General features: G+C 34.2%; 1 protein-coding gene across 9 annotated transcripts in view; it reads right to left on the bottom strand.

The window, feature by feature from the left end:
- kcc (solute carrier family 12 member kcc) overlaps nt 1-17,485 on the bottom strand; it is a 650,839-nt gene that overhangs the window by 34,696 nt on the left and 598,658 nt on the right. For 5 of the 9 annotated variants that reach the window (XM_065363358.1, XM_065363361.1, XM_065363360.1 and 2 more), the window contains one exon: nt 3,144-3,220. In XM_065363358.1, coding sequence (XP_065219430.1) covers nt 3,144-3,220 — 77 coding nt within the window. Of the gene's footprint in view, nt 1-3,143; nt 3,221-15,080; nt 15,156-17,485 lie in introns of all 9 variants that reach the window. The other 4 variants (XM_065363362.1, XM_065363363.1, XM_065363356.1 and 1 more) reach the window with 1 other exon arrangement.

The following is a 17,485-nucleotide window of genomic DNA, read 5'->3' as shown; positions in this document are numbered from 1 at the left end:
TAAAAAATTGAGGTAGTTAGTTACATACTGTTCTGTGCACCATGGGAATGTATCATAATATCTAACTACCTTAATTCATACGTGAATAATTCAGTATATTTACTGGAAAAATGAATCTAATTACGCTGTATTTCAGCATTACACGATTAATTATCTACCTTGTAATTTAATGTTTTTTTTTTCAAAACCACCTGGAAATACCACTAAATGATTACACAAATAAGAATTTTTGTGATTTACTCAATTTTGAGGAAAATACTCAGGTAGTTAGATACTGTGATGCTTTTTGCTTCGCCATCTTGCAGAATGGGAGGAATATGGATTTTAATTATTTCTAGTTATTGTGTAGTTACCTGTTTTTTTGTAACCTGCAAATTTTTTCATAATTTTCGAAAATAAAAAAAATGTAGGGGAAACGTTTTACTTTTTGCTTCGCCATCTTGCAGAATGGGAGGAATATGGATTCTAATTATTTCTAGTTATTGTGTAGTTACCTGTTTTTTTGTAAAATGGATCGATTCGTTGATTTGGCATTCTTAACATCACGAGAATGTTCCTCATCGTAGTGGAGAAGCACCGCACACATTCTCCCGCAATTTACAGCGAAAAAAAAAGGTAGTTAGATATTGTGACGTGTACTGATGGTTAGCATCACAGTATCTAACTACCTGAGTATTTTCCTCAAAATTGAGTAAATCACCAAAATTCTTATTTGTGTAATCATTTAGTGGTATTTCCAGGTGGTTTTGAAAAAAAAACCATTAAATACAGCGAAAAAAAAGGTAGTTAGATATTGTGACGCATACTGATGGTTAGCATCACAGTATCTAACTACCTGAGTATTTTCCTCAAAATTGAATAAATCACCAAAATTCTTATTTGTGTAATCATTTAGTGGTATTTCCAGGTGGTTTTGAAAAAAGAAACATTAAATTACAAGGTAGTTAGATTTTGTGTCGCTACCTATCGAAAATAATTTTTAAACAAGCCATCAGCTAATCGCTGATTGCAAGAGAGTTTTTGAATTTCCTGTTTACTCCTCTTCTCCTCGAATCCAAACATCACCATTTCGAATCACTTCGAGCCTCTAGGAAAAATTTTCAATTCCCTCTTCCCTCAAAATTACAAAATTTCTCTAAAAGACGTGAAAATTATCATTTTGAGTAATTAAAAATTGAGTTTTAGCTAATTCCGGGTCTATTTTATAAGTTTATTCGCATTTGAGTCGATTCCCAAGCAGACACTTTCAAGTGCTTTTAATTTTTTGACCATTGTAAGGGAAAAAACCCAAAATTCCAAAAATCAAAAATCCTCAGTTCGCAGGTAAATTTTCAATATTTGCACGAATAACCGCATCAGTCTAAAACCACCCCCTCCCCTTCGAATCTGAATATCGCCATTTCGAGCCATTCTGGGCCACTAGGGCAATTTTCGAATTCTCAGTATTTAAAAATTTCTCCTGAAGAGGCGGAAATTTATTTGAGCTGCTACAAATCAAGTGGCAGCAGATTCTTGACCTGCTTAACGAGTTTATTTACGTTTGAGTCGATTTACAGGCGGACACCTCGAGTATGTTTTCTAACTGGAATAGGTAATTTTTTAAATTAAAAAAGACACTCGATATGCTTGTTTGAAAATCGACTCAAATATGGATAAATTCGTTATACAGGTCGGGAATAACCCATAACTCGATTTTCAACTTCCCAGATTAAATTTTGCACCTTCTGGAGAACTTCAAAAACATTTGGAGAAACCAAAAATCGAACTAGAGGCTTCAGAATAGCCAGAGATGGCAAAATTCGTTTTCAGCACTAATTTTAATCATTTTTACTGAATAAATCATCATTTTTTTTTTTTTGAAAAAAAAAGCATAAATCTCCGAAAATGGTGGATTTTAGATTTCCAAAAATTCGTCAAAAATCCAAACAACGATTTGATCGAGTAAAATTTCGATCGTAGGGGTCTCAGATCATCCTCTTTCGAAAAATTGCGGTTCCGTTTGAATCGAAAGACATTCCTAGAAGAGATTCGAGAAATTTTCCTAATTTTCTTTAAATTCTAAGAATTGTAGATGGGAAGGAATGGGTTTATTTAAGAATTCATTCTAAAATTCTAAATTTGAACTCAGCACCATCAAAAAGTAACTGAACTACTTTACATACGATTGTTAAATATTCGGAAGGGGGTGGATCATTATACTTGAAGTTTTTCAAGGTCGTTGAAGGCATTCTGTTCCAAAAATTAATGGGAGTTGACTCCAGTTGAACTGATTTGAAACGGCTCCTTCCCCGTTCTCCCATAAGTTCACAAATTCTTGTCAATATAGCTCAAACAGTGTTTGAAGAAACCAAAAAAAAAAAAAAAATTCAAACCAAACAATTTAGTGAGATATTTTAGTTTTCAAAAAGGTTCTGCTTCAACTATTCCTCCTCTTGTTCTCAAAAATGGGTAGAATTTTCAATAAATTGGAAAAATAAGAATACTCTTCAATAAGTTGTGTGCTTCCAGCATGTTTTTTGGTGAGTAATTTTTTTTCTTTGTATACTCGATGTTCATGCCAATTGACTTGGAAAAATCCACGTATTTACATCGCAAAAATGACGAAAAAACGCAAGAAACAAAACCACGAATAAATTTGATGGAAACAAAGCCGTTCAAAACTTTCATAGGTTGTACCTATTTGTATACAATATTATTGAGAATAAAATTTAGCATGCGGTCAGAATGGTTCTGGTGGAGGGGGCCGAGGTACGAGGGTTGCTGCTGTAAGAAATTGCAGGAAAATACGTAAGTACATACCTACATCAGTTGGGTGATTAGGTCATTGAAAAAAGGAGAACGAGCGTAGAGCATAAAAAATGGTATGCTTTTCAATAAAATTTTTCAAAACACATATGAGTGTTTGGCCTTGAAAAATAATCTCATTTTTCGTAAGTTTCAATGAAAATAACAGTAATCACATTAAAAGTGACTATTAAAATTCCAACAGCTAGAAGTAATTTTCCTCAATTTTTCGTATCATTCGCAATCTAAATAAAATGAATCCGGCTTCAAATGCATCGAATTGAATCGAACTGAACTAAAATTAGGGCTACTAACAAAAATCTATTCTTAAGCACACGAGTAAAAATGTGACAACTCACCGAGTATAAATACAAATTAATATCATAGTCTGGTTTCTTCTTTTCATCGACCACAAATGGTTGATCATCGTTGCCTTCTGAAACAAGCACAACACATCGTCGATTAAAGTAAAAGCTCTAGCGAAATAAAATCTTCCATAAACTATATGGGGGGGGGGCGATAGGCAATCCCTAAAAGGTCTAATCCGTATCACCGGAGCTTTACATTAACGGTCAGGAAAAGAGAAAATCCGACATCGTGACTAAAGAGAAAAAGGGCCGAAATCACGTTCCTCAATATAAAATCTTCCGTAACAGATATTTATACAAAGTAAACTTCGGTTTCACATTAAACGCGATAACCCAATTACCAGCAGTTCGCGTTATGTACCAACAATAAAACGAAATAAACCTCAACATGGCGCGGCAGGCAGATTTCCTTTTCCTTCCTCAATAATAACGCAGCAGACATCTGAGAAACATTAAACGTTCTCGAAAATTCGCCTTCGTAAATTAATACATAGCAAGTAGAACAGTAATTTCCAAAAACATCGACACGAAGCTCGATTGAATGATAAAAATTCACACTTTTTTCTCGTCCATCGCTTTTAACGAAATCATTTCCATAGCCATGAATATTCAAATATCACCCGTCGACGATTTTTCACACTCGTTGGTCCATACAAATGGAGAAAAAAAAAGAGGAAAAATAGACTTGAAAAATCACCCGAGCAAGGGTACATTATCGGACAACACTTCCGGTGTTGGGATTTAGTAAGGTCGAGAAACAACCTGCCCTCAAAATAAATGTACCGTGCAACTCGACTATTTGACCATTTCTCCTCCCCTTTCCCTTCCCCCCTCTGTACTGAAGGCTCTCTTCAGCATCATCCCTCATTTCTGCTGCTTTATACTTCGGTTAACTTGTACTGTAGTGAGCGAATATATAGAAAGGCTTATAAATTTCATAACCCGAAGCACACACATGCTGCCTACATTCTGCCTGCTGTCTACGTCACTCTTCACTTCACTTTAGACCGCGTAACATTTTTTATCTTTGGCGCGTTTTTTTTTCTCCTTTCCGCTTCATTTTACTCGCGTTTCAGAAAGAAAAAAAATTACACCTAAGTGAATTCCTAATAAAGCGTGCAATTTTACATTTATGGTCAAGTTTATGTGGAGAAAAAAAAGGCCTTAGCAGAGGCCTTGAGAATCGATTTGATGAAATAAAGGGAATGAATGGAGTATAGAAGAATTTCTAGTTCCATTGTAGTTTTCAGCAGATCACTTATTTTATAAACTGCGGAATCTCAAGTTGAGGGAGTGTAATAATTGCATAAGGAGGGCTCAATTTCGCATATTGGGCCAGTAGATTCCATTTGATAGGATCTCTAAATGCACAAGTCGACAAAATTTGCTCATACAAGTAGGTATTTGGTATTGTGGTGCAGATTCCGACCATTTTGCCTAGTAATACTGTAACCCCAAACCATGTAAGTGTAAGTTGAGGGATGAAGGGTATTTTATATTGATTCCTCAAGTTGACATAGTCCTTTGAACGATGCAGATAAATTGAATCGGATTACGCCATGTTTCATAATTGAAGACGTCATAGCAAAAAGGACATATGTGTGAAAGTTGTATTTTGAGAAAAAACTGTTTGAAAGTTAGAGTGCTTGTGAAGTTTAGGAATGTGCATATTTGAACATGGTGACGATTTTATCTTATTTTCTTACTATCTAACTATATGAAATGCTATGCACCATCAGTCTGGAGGAAACTGTGTGTTAGCGGTAAGCGCTCAAACATTTCGAATTATATGTCCTTTTTGAAGCGAAAAATTGGCCAATTTTTTTTGTGATTTAAAAATGTTTTTGAGCAAATTTTTGGATTTAAACTATTTAAACCTGGTAAATAATGGTTGATAACACAAAATCGACCATGAGCAACCCATTATCTCTGAAAAAAGATCGCTATGTTGAGTAAAAAAAACAAACAAAAAAGACAAGTTTTTTTGGCCAATTTTTTTTTAAATTTTTTTATTGATTTAAAAATGTTTTTGAGCAAATTTTTGGATTTAAACCAGGTAAATAATGGTTGACAACACAAAATCGACCATGAGTAACCCATTATCTCTGAAAAAGTAAAATTTTAATCGACTTCACAGTTTTAAAATGGCGATATCTCACTGGTTTTTCGACTTTGTGAAGTGGGGTTGGTCTCATATGATAGAGGAAGGTCTGAAGAATAACAATATGGATTCGTCTCAAAAAGGACATATGCGTCATATATACCCCTTTTTGTTATGACGTCTTCAATTTTCAAAGGAGCACGAGAAAGGTTTTTTTTTAAAATTTTAGTCAATTTTTGAAATTTTCATAAGTCGGTACTACTTATTGTTTGAAACTCAAAATTTGAAGTATGTACTACTGAACAACTTTAAAAATTAAAAATCGCAACAAAACATTTGAGTCCCATATAGGATTTCTACAATAATTTGTTAGAGTGAGTTGTTTTATATTTTTTCCAGCATGGAAACCAACTGCCCTCAAACACTTGACGGTGGACAGAAGATTTGGAATTACTGAATTAATCAGTCAGAAATGAAGAATTTACTGCATCGACCAGTCAAAAACTACTGTGGTCAGCAGTAAAAAATTTAAAATAACTGATTTCAGCAGCAACCTTTTTCACTGTTTATCCCAGTCACGACATTTTACCTTTTTTACAATGAAATTTGACTGTTTCAGATTTAGAGAGTAGAAAATCCTGATTAGAAATAATGAAAGTTTGTAGTTCTCTTCGTACAAAACAATTTAATTTTTTCAAAAAATTTTTGCATGCAGATATTAGTTTCTCTTTCAATTTTACGCAATCAATTGTCAACGTTGTAGTTTCTACTTGCAAGTGAGGTTTCTCAACTGTCAAAAAAAATTTGAACTAGACCACAGAAAAACTGAAATAGCATCGAAAGTTCACCATCTAGCCAAATTTCAAATGCTTGATTCAATTTTCCGAATTTTTGAAAATTTATGTGGTCCGGGTGTACACTCCCTCACCCCCTCACTTACTCTCTAAATTTAAAGCAGTCAAATTTCACTGCTTAGCAGTCACGACATTTTGCCTTTTTAAAGCAGTAGTTTTTTTTACTGCAAAACAGTGACAAATTACTGAATTGGTCAGTCAAAATGATTTTTTACTGACCAATTCAGTAATTTTTCACTGTTTTGCAGTAAAAAAAACTACTGCTTTAAAAAGGCAAAATGTCGTGACTGCTAAGCAGTGAAATTGACTGTTTCAAATTTAGAGAGTATGATATTATTGATGAAATTATCAAGATTATTGCATCATCTGTCAATTCGTGAAAACGTTGATGAGCTACACTGACCCGAACGAAGCGAGGGAGAAAATTTTTCGAAAATTACGCGCAATTACCAATTTTCTCCACTTAAATTTTATATTTTTTCTCACTTGGGGTGTTTTGGAGGGGAAGGGGAAAAATGAAAAATTCTCCACTTTCCTCAACAATTTATTTGACGAACAGTGCAGAATCCGAGGTATGTGACTTCAGTTCACAAACCATCTGATTTACAAGAGAGTTTTTGCTTTATGGGTATGTTCACTGGTTGCTTTTGACTTTTGATTTTGTTTTCTTCAAATGATAAAAATTTAAACTATGATTGAAATGAAAAAAAAATCAATTAATTTAAAAAATCGATTTTTGAAGGGGAAACATTTGATTTCAATCAACTTTTCACACTAACACACCGATGAGAAAAATATATCTATCCCACTTCTTAGGATCAAAATCGAAAATGAAAAAATCAAATTGATCAAAAAGTTTTGCACTTTTTAATTTTCCAAAAACACGAGCGCCTTTAGTTTTGAGTTTAGGCAAAATGAATACAACTGAACTTAAACACCATTGAATGATCTTCAAACAAAAGGACATTTGATATACGTAATTGCATACAATTAAGTGAAAAATATTGAAGCTGACTTAAATCAATGATAGCTTCGTTATTTTTGACGGTAGGTAGGCAAAAGATGAAAATATGTAACATGTTTTGTTAAGTTGAATTGTATGTGGGTATTTGTATTTACTCATTTTACCCAAACTTGAAATTAAAAGCACTCAAATTCTTGAAAAATATATAAAAATTGTGAATTTGAAATGCTTTAATTTTTTTAAAATGCTGCAATGCCTTCAATTTTGACTTCAGACAAAAAATAAACACGATCTAGCGTGTAGAACTCTCAATGCCCCACAAAAAATGTCAGCACTTTGAAAATTTTAAATATTATGTAGGTCTTTTCGAACGACATTCCGAAGTACCTCCGTATTTAAAGTACCACAAATTGGGTATAGATTTCAGTAGGCAATCTTGATTTTTTTCTACTTCCGAGTACAAAGGAGGCATCATTATACTGACACATAATTTCTTCAACCGGACGAAATTAAATCGAAAGATCCGGTAAAAATATAGGTATTAGCAGCCCAAAATTTAGGTCAAAATGTGAAAAATTCAAAATTTCACCAAATTGACCTGGAAAGCTGAATTTTGATAAGTAGCCTATTTTCTAGCCCTCTTCCGCACCCCCTCCCCCCAAAATTGCGAACGGTTTCAAACCGTCTTGGGCAGTTCTGGTGCTCACAGCAAATTTTTGAAAGTTGAAATTTTTACAAAATTTCACCCAATTAAATTAAAAAGCTAAAATTTGTTTTATGCCCTAATTTTTCAAAACGCCAAGTTAATTGAATGTGGTTGAACGCCGCTCTGGAACCTCCAGCCACATTTTAAAATTCCAAATTTTCAGAAAGTGCCATAATAACTTTTTCCTTGCCACAGGTAACAAGAAACAACCCAATTCTTGGAGATAACACTTGTCCCTTGCACACAAACGTCCTGGCTCCGTTCAAAGCCAATGATTAATCAAAGTGTCCACAAAGATAAGTAGTAGGTACTCGTAGTTATATTTGCAACTCAGTAAATGATGAATCTGTCGCAATCTTGAGACAGACGAAGGTGCTTTGGTGGTGATCAACGTACGTGGACGATTACACATTATTTTCCTAAAATCAAATTTCTATCGGTTTTAAACCGTACAAGTGTCAAGTTTTCAATAATAAAATCCCTGAAGAAATGATGCATAATCGGTCGAATAGACCACCTACAAACACCAATCACGTTCATATGTACACGCTAAAATTAATTAATACAGTTTCTATGGCACTTTTTGAAGATCCAGAATTTCAAAAACATAGCTGGAGGCTCCAGAACAGCTTGAAACCACCTTCAATCGACTCAGAATGTTGAAATTGAGTATAAAGTGAATTTTAGCTTTCCAACTTCATTGTATGTCAAGTTTTGAGGCAATTTCATTTTCCAAGAATCTGCTGGAGGCTCCAGAGTTACTCAAAATGGCTCGAATCCGTCCTCAGTCAATTTGGAGGGTCAAAAATGGAGCACACACCAAATTTCAGCTTTTTAGTTCAATTTGTTAAAATTTAGAAATATTTGCATTTTCAGATTCAAAGTTTAAAAATTCATCAAAAATTGAAGAAAGCACTTCAGGTCCTGAAATATTGTCTGATGATGTTATATTTCATCTGCTCTATTGATATACCTATGCCCGGTGGAAAAATAATTCCAACAGTTGAGAACGTCAGATATATCATTCGAATAAAATTTCGAGAGTTCTCATTAATGTGAGCATTGATCGGAGTGAATCTGGAAAGAATTTGAAAACAGAAACATTTCGACCCATCTACAAATTAGAGAAGTTGATTTTAACTGATCAGTCTCAAAGGTACTCTTGTGAAGGTCCCAAGCATTTAAATCAGCACTACTTGATCAACTCCACAGTTTCGATTGTTTTATGGTTTATTTTAAAAACTGAAGAAATCTTACAGTAAAAATTGCAGGGTGTCTACCAAAATTTAATTTTCAAAAATAGCGACTTTTTTTACGCGACTTTTAGCGACTTTTTTTCAGTTAAAAGTACCTCCCCCCCCCCCAAAAAAAATAATTTCCAAATCGCCATTAACTAAAAATAAGAAAAGTTTTTAAAATTTGAAGTTTGGACAATTTATAGCGACTTTTTGGTATTTTTGGCGAAAATCGCGACCTTTTCGCGACTTCAGCGCCCTATTTTCAAAATCGCGACTTTTCGCGACTTTTAACGCTATAGCGACCTGGTAGACACCCTGAATTGTTCTTTTCTGCAACAAATCTGAAATTTTTCAAACACTAGACAGGACACCCTGTACTATTTCTTATAATGTAGATTAGTCAAATATTGAATCCGAACAAGAGGAAAGGAACAAACGAGACGATAAATTTACACCTTCTTATCTCGACAAGTTTCAAAATTCTCGCGACTGTCAACAAAATTACAAATTCTTACCGCAAAGCCTTTGGCAACTCATCATACGAGAAATTCTCTCACGAAGAAAGCCCTGACATTGCTTGGTTGGCTTGGCTCCCAATACACTTGGCTCGCAGCCAAACCCCCCTTAACGTTTACACAGGCATCCCACCACCCTTTAACCGAGTCGTATAATTAAATCACCACCTTCTATACAAATTCTATGTATTCGGTATTCGATAAAATTTCAAACATTCTTGGGTTTTTCGATTCAATCAGAGTGTATTGGGTAAACTGGGCAAGTTCTAGGTTTTTTTTTTCAGTCACGTTCCTATAGTCTCGGATACTATACGAAGAAGAGAAAAGGTTACCAGGGAATATAAAATTTTCCAATACCCTACTCTGAAAAAAGGACCTACTAACTTCGGTATTAACTTTCGACCAGCATCGATAACGCCATAAACAACTCTGCCCTGTTTGTGAAGTTTTATTGGAAAATTTACCCAACCAATGATATCGCAGCTCTACCCAAAAAATAATGCTCATTTTTCTCTCTATGACTAATATTTTTTAAAGGTAAAGGTCACACAAAACGTACTCGGAGTTTTTTCTCTCAAGAAAAAAGCCAGAAAAAAAATAGAAGGGTAGTTTCTCATTTCGTCGTTTTAATATCCTTAACTCGAGCAACCTACAGAGTATCGGTTCGTTGGCAGAATTTTAAAAACTCTCGCTCCGAAGTTACGCCACGTCTGCTCGAATTTTCTTTAAAATCCTATCCCCGCACCCCCGTCTTATTCCTGGAGCACGCCGACTCCATCGGGAAATTTCTCACCTTTCCAATTCTCCGAGCTCGGTTAGATTTATTGTATGAAAACGAAACGAAAAGCGCGCCGTGAAATTTATTACACCGCCATTTCGTGTAAACAACGTTACACTACCCGGTGTGTCGTTTCCCCGCCCTATCAACCGTCTTCGCGGACTCCTCGTTTATATCAATTTTCCTATATAAAGTACGAGTATATAGCTCTACTATAGCTATATTATAGTCGTACTATTAATTCGCGCTCTACTGCAGCAGTATACTCGTATAGTGTTGTAGTAGTAACCGAAAATCTTGGTCCGCTTTTACCCTGCCTGGCTCGCCATCTCTTTATCTAAATTAAATCTCCGACACTGTGGAAGCATTTTCTGCCATTGTCAGACTTGCTTTTTAATTGGCTGTTAATCGCGTATCCTGCTCGTATACTTCATTGAGCTCGTTCATTTGCCACTCTCTCTCTTTCTTTCGCCCGCTGCCTCGTCCTGCCATATCTCTTACCCCTTAAGCGAAACGTTTCGACTCCAAATTATACGCATACTGAAATAAAGCTCTCGAAATCGTTTCTTTATTTTCTCATCCTTTTGCAAACGCCTCTGCCAGAAAGAGTGAGAGAGATTTAGCAGGCTGTGGTGGGGAAAAAAGGAGAAAAAAACTGCGCTACTTGAAAAACTAGGTTATCGCGTTCTCTCCTGTTGTTTTATGAGCTAAAACAGAGAGCAATTCGAGCGAGCATAATTTTCATAATTTTTTTGCCGCAAAGGTATCTACTAAATATACGTGTGTAATGAACGAATATAGAAGTAGGTACGGGTATTATAATACATATTTATCTAAACCTGTACAGTCTACATACACAGAGATAAGGTAGATAGAGTATCAGAACTTTTATCATATAATTTTGGACAATTTCGATTAAAATCACGCCGTTTTTTGTAGTAAGTAAATCAATGGATTCTATGACGTTTTCTCTAACGCATTTTCTCTATAATAATACGTTTTTCTAATGCCATTTTTTCGAAAACTGTATTCACTAATGATGAATTTCCAATGCAATTTCTACTAAAAGACAAAATTTGCAATATAATTTTTTTATTGCCCAGCAGAGAGGAATTGAAGTTAAAGGCGTCTATAGTCGTACAATAAACACGACATCATGAAATTATGCATAAGTGCCTGGAGGGCCTGAATAGCAGCTACGTTCAATTTTCAACTTCCTGCGGACCTCTGGAGGGGAGGGGAGTCCACATTTAACGTTAACATTTCGTAATAAAAATTCAAATTTTCATGCTTTGAAATATATGTTTTAGAGAAAAAATAATGTTAGCAAAATTTTTAGTAGAAAATACGTGTTTCAAAGAAATTGACATTAGATAAATTTTCCAATAGAAAAAATTGTTTGAGAGTGAAAATGTAAATCATAAAAATTGAAAATCTCAACAGTTGTAGGTAAGATGAACTTTCATTTTTCAAATTAGCACTAGAAGTGCAAGCTATAATTGAAAATCATTCAATAGCACGTTTTTGAAGATGTAGAATTCGATTATGGCTTCAGTTTCTTGATTGGATCCATCTAAGGCTTTTGAAGATGTAGAATACGATTATGGCTTCAGTTTCTTGATTGGATCCATCTAAGGCTCTTAAGACACCACAGGATCCTCACTTCATCATCTATTATGGCCTGTAATTGAGAAACAGAGTATCTGGAAGGCAGTAATTTTTTAAAAAGACGTCGTGAAATCTCAAAAAATGGAATTGGGTGGCTGCAGCTCTGGTAATATTTCATTATGGTTTTGTTTTAACGGCCATTGCATTATGAAATCCACTTTCAACAGCAGTTATGGTCTCAGATGCGCAGTAAACTGTGCCTAGTGTAAGTTGTGATGAATTCGTTTGTCTAATTAACTGATATTTTTGAGTTTAAGTACCTTCGTCCTGGTTCGATTACGATCGCAGATGTTAGCCGTTGAAATTTCACCCTCTATGGTCATGGATTTCATCAAAGGTATCAAACCCTTATGCAGAGCTCAAGATTGACCATCTTGGAAAGATTAGGTTCCCAATATACCTACTCACATTGTACAATTGGGTGGGTTGTTTTTCAACTTTTTTTCAATTTTTATGAAACCGAGCAAAAAATTATGACCAAATGACCTCAATAAAGCGAATGAAAAATTTCAAATTTTTCGGTCGAGTGTTAGAACTTTCTTCAGTTGATAGTACCTTTCGAATAGGTAGCTTCTGATTTGAACAAAACCAAGCAAAATTGAAAACGTATGTTCCGGAAACCCCACTCCCCCAACCAGAATTTTATGAAAGGAAGTTCATTTTTGGATTTTTAAAGTATTTTTCAAAGCTTTAAAAATTCAAAGAAGCTATTTCAATGGCAATTTTCGAACTTTTTCATATGCATTTTTTTTCAAATAAAATGAACCAGTGAAAATGAATTGCTTTATTTCAATCTCTTTTCCCACAGACGAAAACTGTCAATTTCAAGTTCTTTCTACAGCTTTCAGTTGGTTTTCAATTTTCTCAAGAAACAAGTTCAGCATCTTTGACTTTGGTTGGTGCTTATTGGGTAACCTCTCGACCTTTTTAGATAGTTATCGCGAAGTACCAGGACTCCTTGTCTGAAGGTTAACTTTTAATCATTTCATAAATTCCAGAAAAAAATATTTAAAAATTCAAATTTTTAAAAATGGCATATCTACCCTAATCACGAGCAGTTTTTTTTTGCCAAGATATGGTCTAACGTGTTCACGTCTACATGACCACCCGACTCGAAAAAAAAATAAAAAATACAACTGGACCATTTTACAGCCTCCAACAAGTTTCTCCAATTTTTGATAGAAATTTAAAATCCTTATGGAAAGGCTAAAAATGTTTCAAAAGCAGTTGTTTTCAAGTTATGAGGGGTTATTCAAGCACATAAAACGATATCTTGAAAAAAAAACGCTGGGTGTACAGTTTTGGAAAATTTGAATCATTATTTCTGGAACTGAAAAGTTTGTTTTGAAGATGCAAGATTTGAGCTGGCATTTCTGGAACGTCAAAATGGTGCCCAACAATAAACACCAATCAAATCACAAATGTCAAAGTTTATTTTTCAGTCTTCCAGTGCAATTTAAAATTCTTGGAGAAAATTGGAGAACACAGCTGGGTGCTCCAAAGTGAACTATAATCGGTAGTTTTTGTATGTATCTACATATTACAAAAAAATTGAAAAATCGCTATAAAAATGGCTTTTTGGAATTTTTAAATTTTCAAAAATTCCAAAAAATCTAAAATCAACTTGATTTAGTGTTCAAAATTTTGGTTATGAGAGTTTCATAGCAGGCTCTTCTGTATGAGTGCTAGTTCAAAAAATTCCCTAGCTGGCTTGAATGTGTGTTTTTTAAAATGTAAGTTACCAACGTCGTTCCATCGGTAAAATCGTAAGTATTAATGAAAATCATATCTACTTTTCTTATTTCATTTATCAGAAATAAAATTATAAGTTGTCATTGTGGGTATATTTATAGCTGTTCTGAAACGTAAGATTTCTTCGCCTGTTGTTTACCATAGAAATTTAAAATGACCTAATTTGTTGTTCAGAATTTCTTAGTAAAATGATCTTTTATTCTTCACAAGTAGTCATTAGATTTAAATTTTTCTTCTACTAGTTGAATGAAATATAATATGATTATGTTTTTATTACTTAAAATGTTTTTTTTTTGTTTTCAATTTTAGAATTACTTGATAAATTTTTTTTCAAATACTTAGTTGTTACGATTTACCTACGAGTATATTAATTGCATCAGGCAAGTCAAAGGTCATGTTTTCAATTATTGTAGGTACCCTCTCCCCCGGGTGATTGAATTGCGACCAACACAAGAAAAGTGATCAGGGGCACCAATAAAAATACAAATGATTCTCACCGAAACTTTCCAAAAATATGATTTTTGTTTTTCAAAATAATGCATTTCAAAATTTGTCTTTCTTTTGAGAACTACCCTGAGAAGTGAAATTGACTGTTTATGAATTTGAGGAGCAAAGCTATGAAAAACATTCGATTTGCTCAATAAATACGGTTTTAACCTTGTATTTTGGTTTGTTCAGGGCAAGAAGTCATTGTTTGTTAAAATTCTAAAAAATCACTCCAGAAAAAATTCTGAATAATTGTGAAGAATTAATAAAATGGGAAAATATGAGCATGCAGTATGCTTAATCTAGCATACGATGGCATCATTCGATGCACTGGTCGACTTCAAAATCCTGAATTAAAATGGGAAGCTATTGACCTTGACCCCAAAGAAGTCTAATTCTCGATACTCAGTACCTGGGTAAGTTTATTTTTTTCAACATTTTAGATCCATACACCCGCTTTATTTTAAGCACTTGGAGAAAATTCAAATCTTGTAGTAGGTATTAATTTCTCTAGTTAAACTCATCTATTCCACTAAGATAGGATAAACAATTTTTTCTCAAGCTCAAATCGAGGCAGAGAATATGAAAGTTATTGGATGGTGATTGCAGCATGTTATTTTTGCTGACTCTAAAACATCGATTGCAATCCCTTGATTTCGGGCGATTTTAGGACATTGAGAAAAACGAGTAGGTAATTTCTACCTATCTTTGAAGATGTTCACTGCGTTCAAATGAAAAATTATATTTTTTTAAAAACCAATTTGGCAATCACTGCATCGGTTCTCCGTATTAATAAATTGCGAGAGATGGGAAATCAAAAATAAAGTACTTAAACTCTAAACAAAGAAAAATAGTACTGCTCATACCCTCTATAGTTTCAATGGCCTCAATCGAAGCTCTAATCCAAAATTCGCCGAAGTACCCCGTTAATGAGGCCGATCCTGCACAAAAAATTCAAAATACTCAATTACTACACCCTTCGCAGTAATACATACAACTCAGCGGAATGAAATGAAATTTTTAAATGAGCAAATAGCAAAAAAAATATCCAACACAAAATTGTACTTTGTAACGTTCGTATTGGATTTTTTTTTTTTTTGATTAAAATCATTTTTGCACAGAATTATAATTTTAATTGAAAAGAGAAAAACTAGGATGAGAAAAGGGTTCAAAAAGTTTTGAGTAAATAGGAATCACTTAATGTTGAAGAGATTCTTTGGAAAATGCAGAAGTTTTGAAATTCCTACAGTCAAAACTTTTTAAAAACTCTTGTTTTTCATTAATATCTAATTAGAAAGTTTCTTCACTAGCATTTTTTAAAAAGAACCTTCTTGAACACCTCCTTAACATCACCTCCTGAAAAAATTATGCACTTTGAGCAGTTGGGAATGGTTCGTTTTCTCGAAAAATTATTTTTTACAATTAGTATGGGTTTCAAAAATTAACTGACAATTGTGAACACGATATAAATTTTTTTCCAACAAATTCAAACCTCAAAATAACTTTAAAATAGTAATTTTTGGACAGTTTTCCACTTGAGAATGAGAACCTATTTAGTATTTACCGCACTAAAAACCAGCTGTTTTCTGATAATAAGTAAGTAGTAAGTAAACTAATTCATTTATTCATCAGTTCAAAACACCTTTCCTTCATAAATGATCAGATTTTGAAAAAAAAATCAAATCATGGCACTTAATTTTCCAAAAAGAAAATCTCCTAAACTGCCATTCAATTTCACAGCAACTATAAACTTCCAAAGCCTGATTCATTTGTCTATACCATCCTCTAAAACCAACTCCTCCAAATTAAAACAATCAAGTCCCAAAGCACTTCACATAACGCATCAAATACCCCATCAATTTATCCCCATCTCAAGAAAAACGAACTAAGTATATAGAGGCACATTACACTCGTTACGTCACAACTTAATAAATTGCACATCACTGCAGCCCTCACGCCAAAAAATTCCTCGTAAAAGTTGGCGGAAAAAACAGACACAGACGCAAAAAAAGGAATACTTTTTAATCACGTATAATGGAAAAAAGAAATCCAATCAAGCAACCATCGATTGATTTATCTTGGTCAAGAGTTCAAACAAATTAAGTAGTAACAGCGCTATTCGAAGCATCTCGACAATGTGATCAATTTCTTACCAATTTGCCAGCCTGTTTTCCCTATCTTTTCGCCACGAAGTTATTTTCGAATAACGAAACATCTCTCGAACATTATTATATTATATATAAGGAGAGTAACTAACAAGAATGCCAATTTCGTAGTTGCTTTTCCTTTTGTATGGTATGGTTATCGAACGGGGCAACTCGAGAAAAACTCTTATTAATTGTGAAACTTTGAAAACGTTTCCTTTATTTGTGGAACATACTATAGCAGTAAAGGCTCAGTATCTGGAATCGTTTCGTTTATAACGAACATTAAAAAAATCTTTCGATTGGCAATTTTTTTTTTTCATCTGACAAAAAATAAGAAAAAAAAAGTCAATAACGTTTCACAATCGATACAACCTCTACCACCTTTCTATAGTACAGATGAATACTCGAAACATTGTCGTCATCGGCACTCTGTAGAGTGCTGAGAGAGTGAGAGAAAAACGAGACGTTAAAATTGAACGTTCGCTACTTTCTAAAGGCTTTTTTTTTTTTGTTACTAGCCGAGTACTCTACTCGTATTCCACATCGAAAACACTCATTTTACACGCCAAATTGAAGACTAGTTGGACGATTTTCCCATCATATAGTCACACCCTTACGATGTAGTAGGTTTTGTAGGTATAACAACCTATACAACCATCGTCATCGCAGAAAGCTCAAATTGTAGTAGATGGTGTCGAGTCTCGTACTACATTTCGTAATGTAATAGAGGTATTCACAGGATGAGAGGGAGACAGAGAGAGCAAAGGTCATCAATACTTCACACACGAACGCTCGTTAAAAAACCATTTTCCAAATAAAGAATAGAGAAATTCTTCCTCATGTTCCCGTTCTCTTTCTCTGTCCAGTCAACGTCAAGTCTATATACATTTCTCCGTCTCATTTCTTCCGCTATTTCTTTCCTCGTTTTTCTTTTTCGCTACCCTCTCGTCGGAACACGATATCGCAGGCTATACGATAAGAGAAAGGTCGTTGCTAGTGTGCTAGGCTATGTTTTTAATGAAATCGTCAATCCGAAATATTTGCTTTCTACGTGTGCACGCTTCTCATCTGACAGCTTTTTACACACAGTTCTAATAAGATCCCTGTTCCTTGTCCTATATAGC

The sequence above is a fragment of the Planococcus citri genome, chromosome 4, assembly GCF_950023065.1.
Source record: "Planococcus citri chromosome 4, ihPlaCitr1.1, whole genome shotgun sequence".
Taxonomy (NCBI): Eukaryota; Metazoa; Arthropoda; class Insecta; order Hemiptera; family Pseudococcidae; genus Planococcus; species Planococcus citri.
The sequence above is the reverse complement of the archived record's forward strand: the minus strand, read 5'-3'. Positions and strand labels throughout refer to the sequence as shown.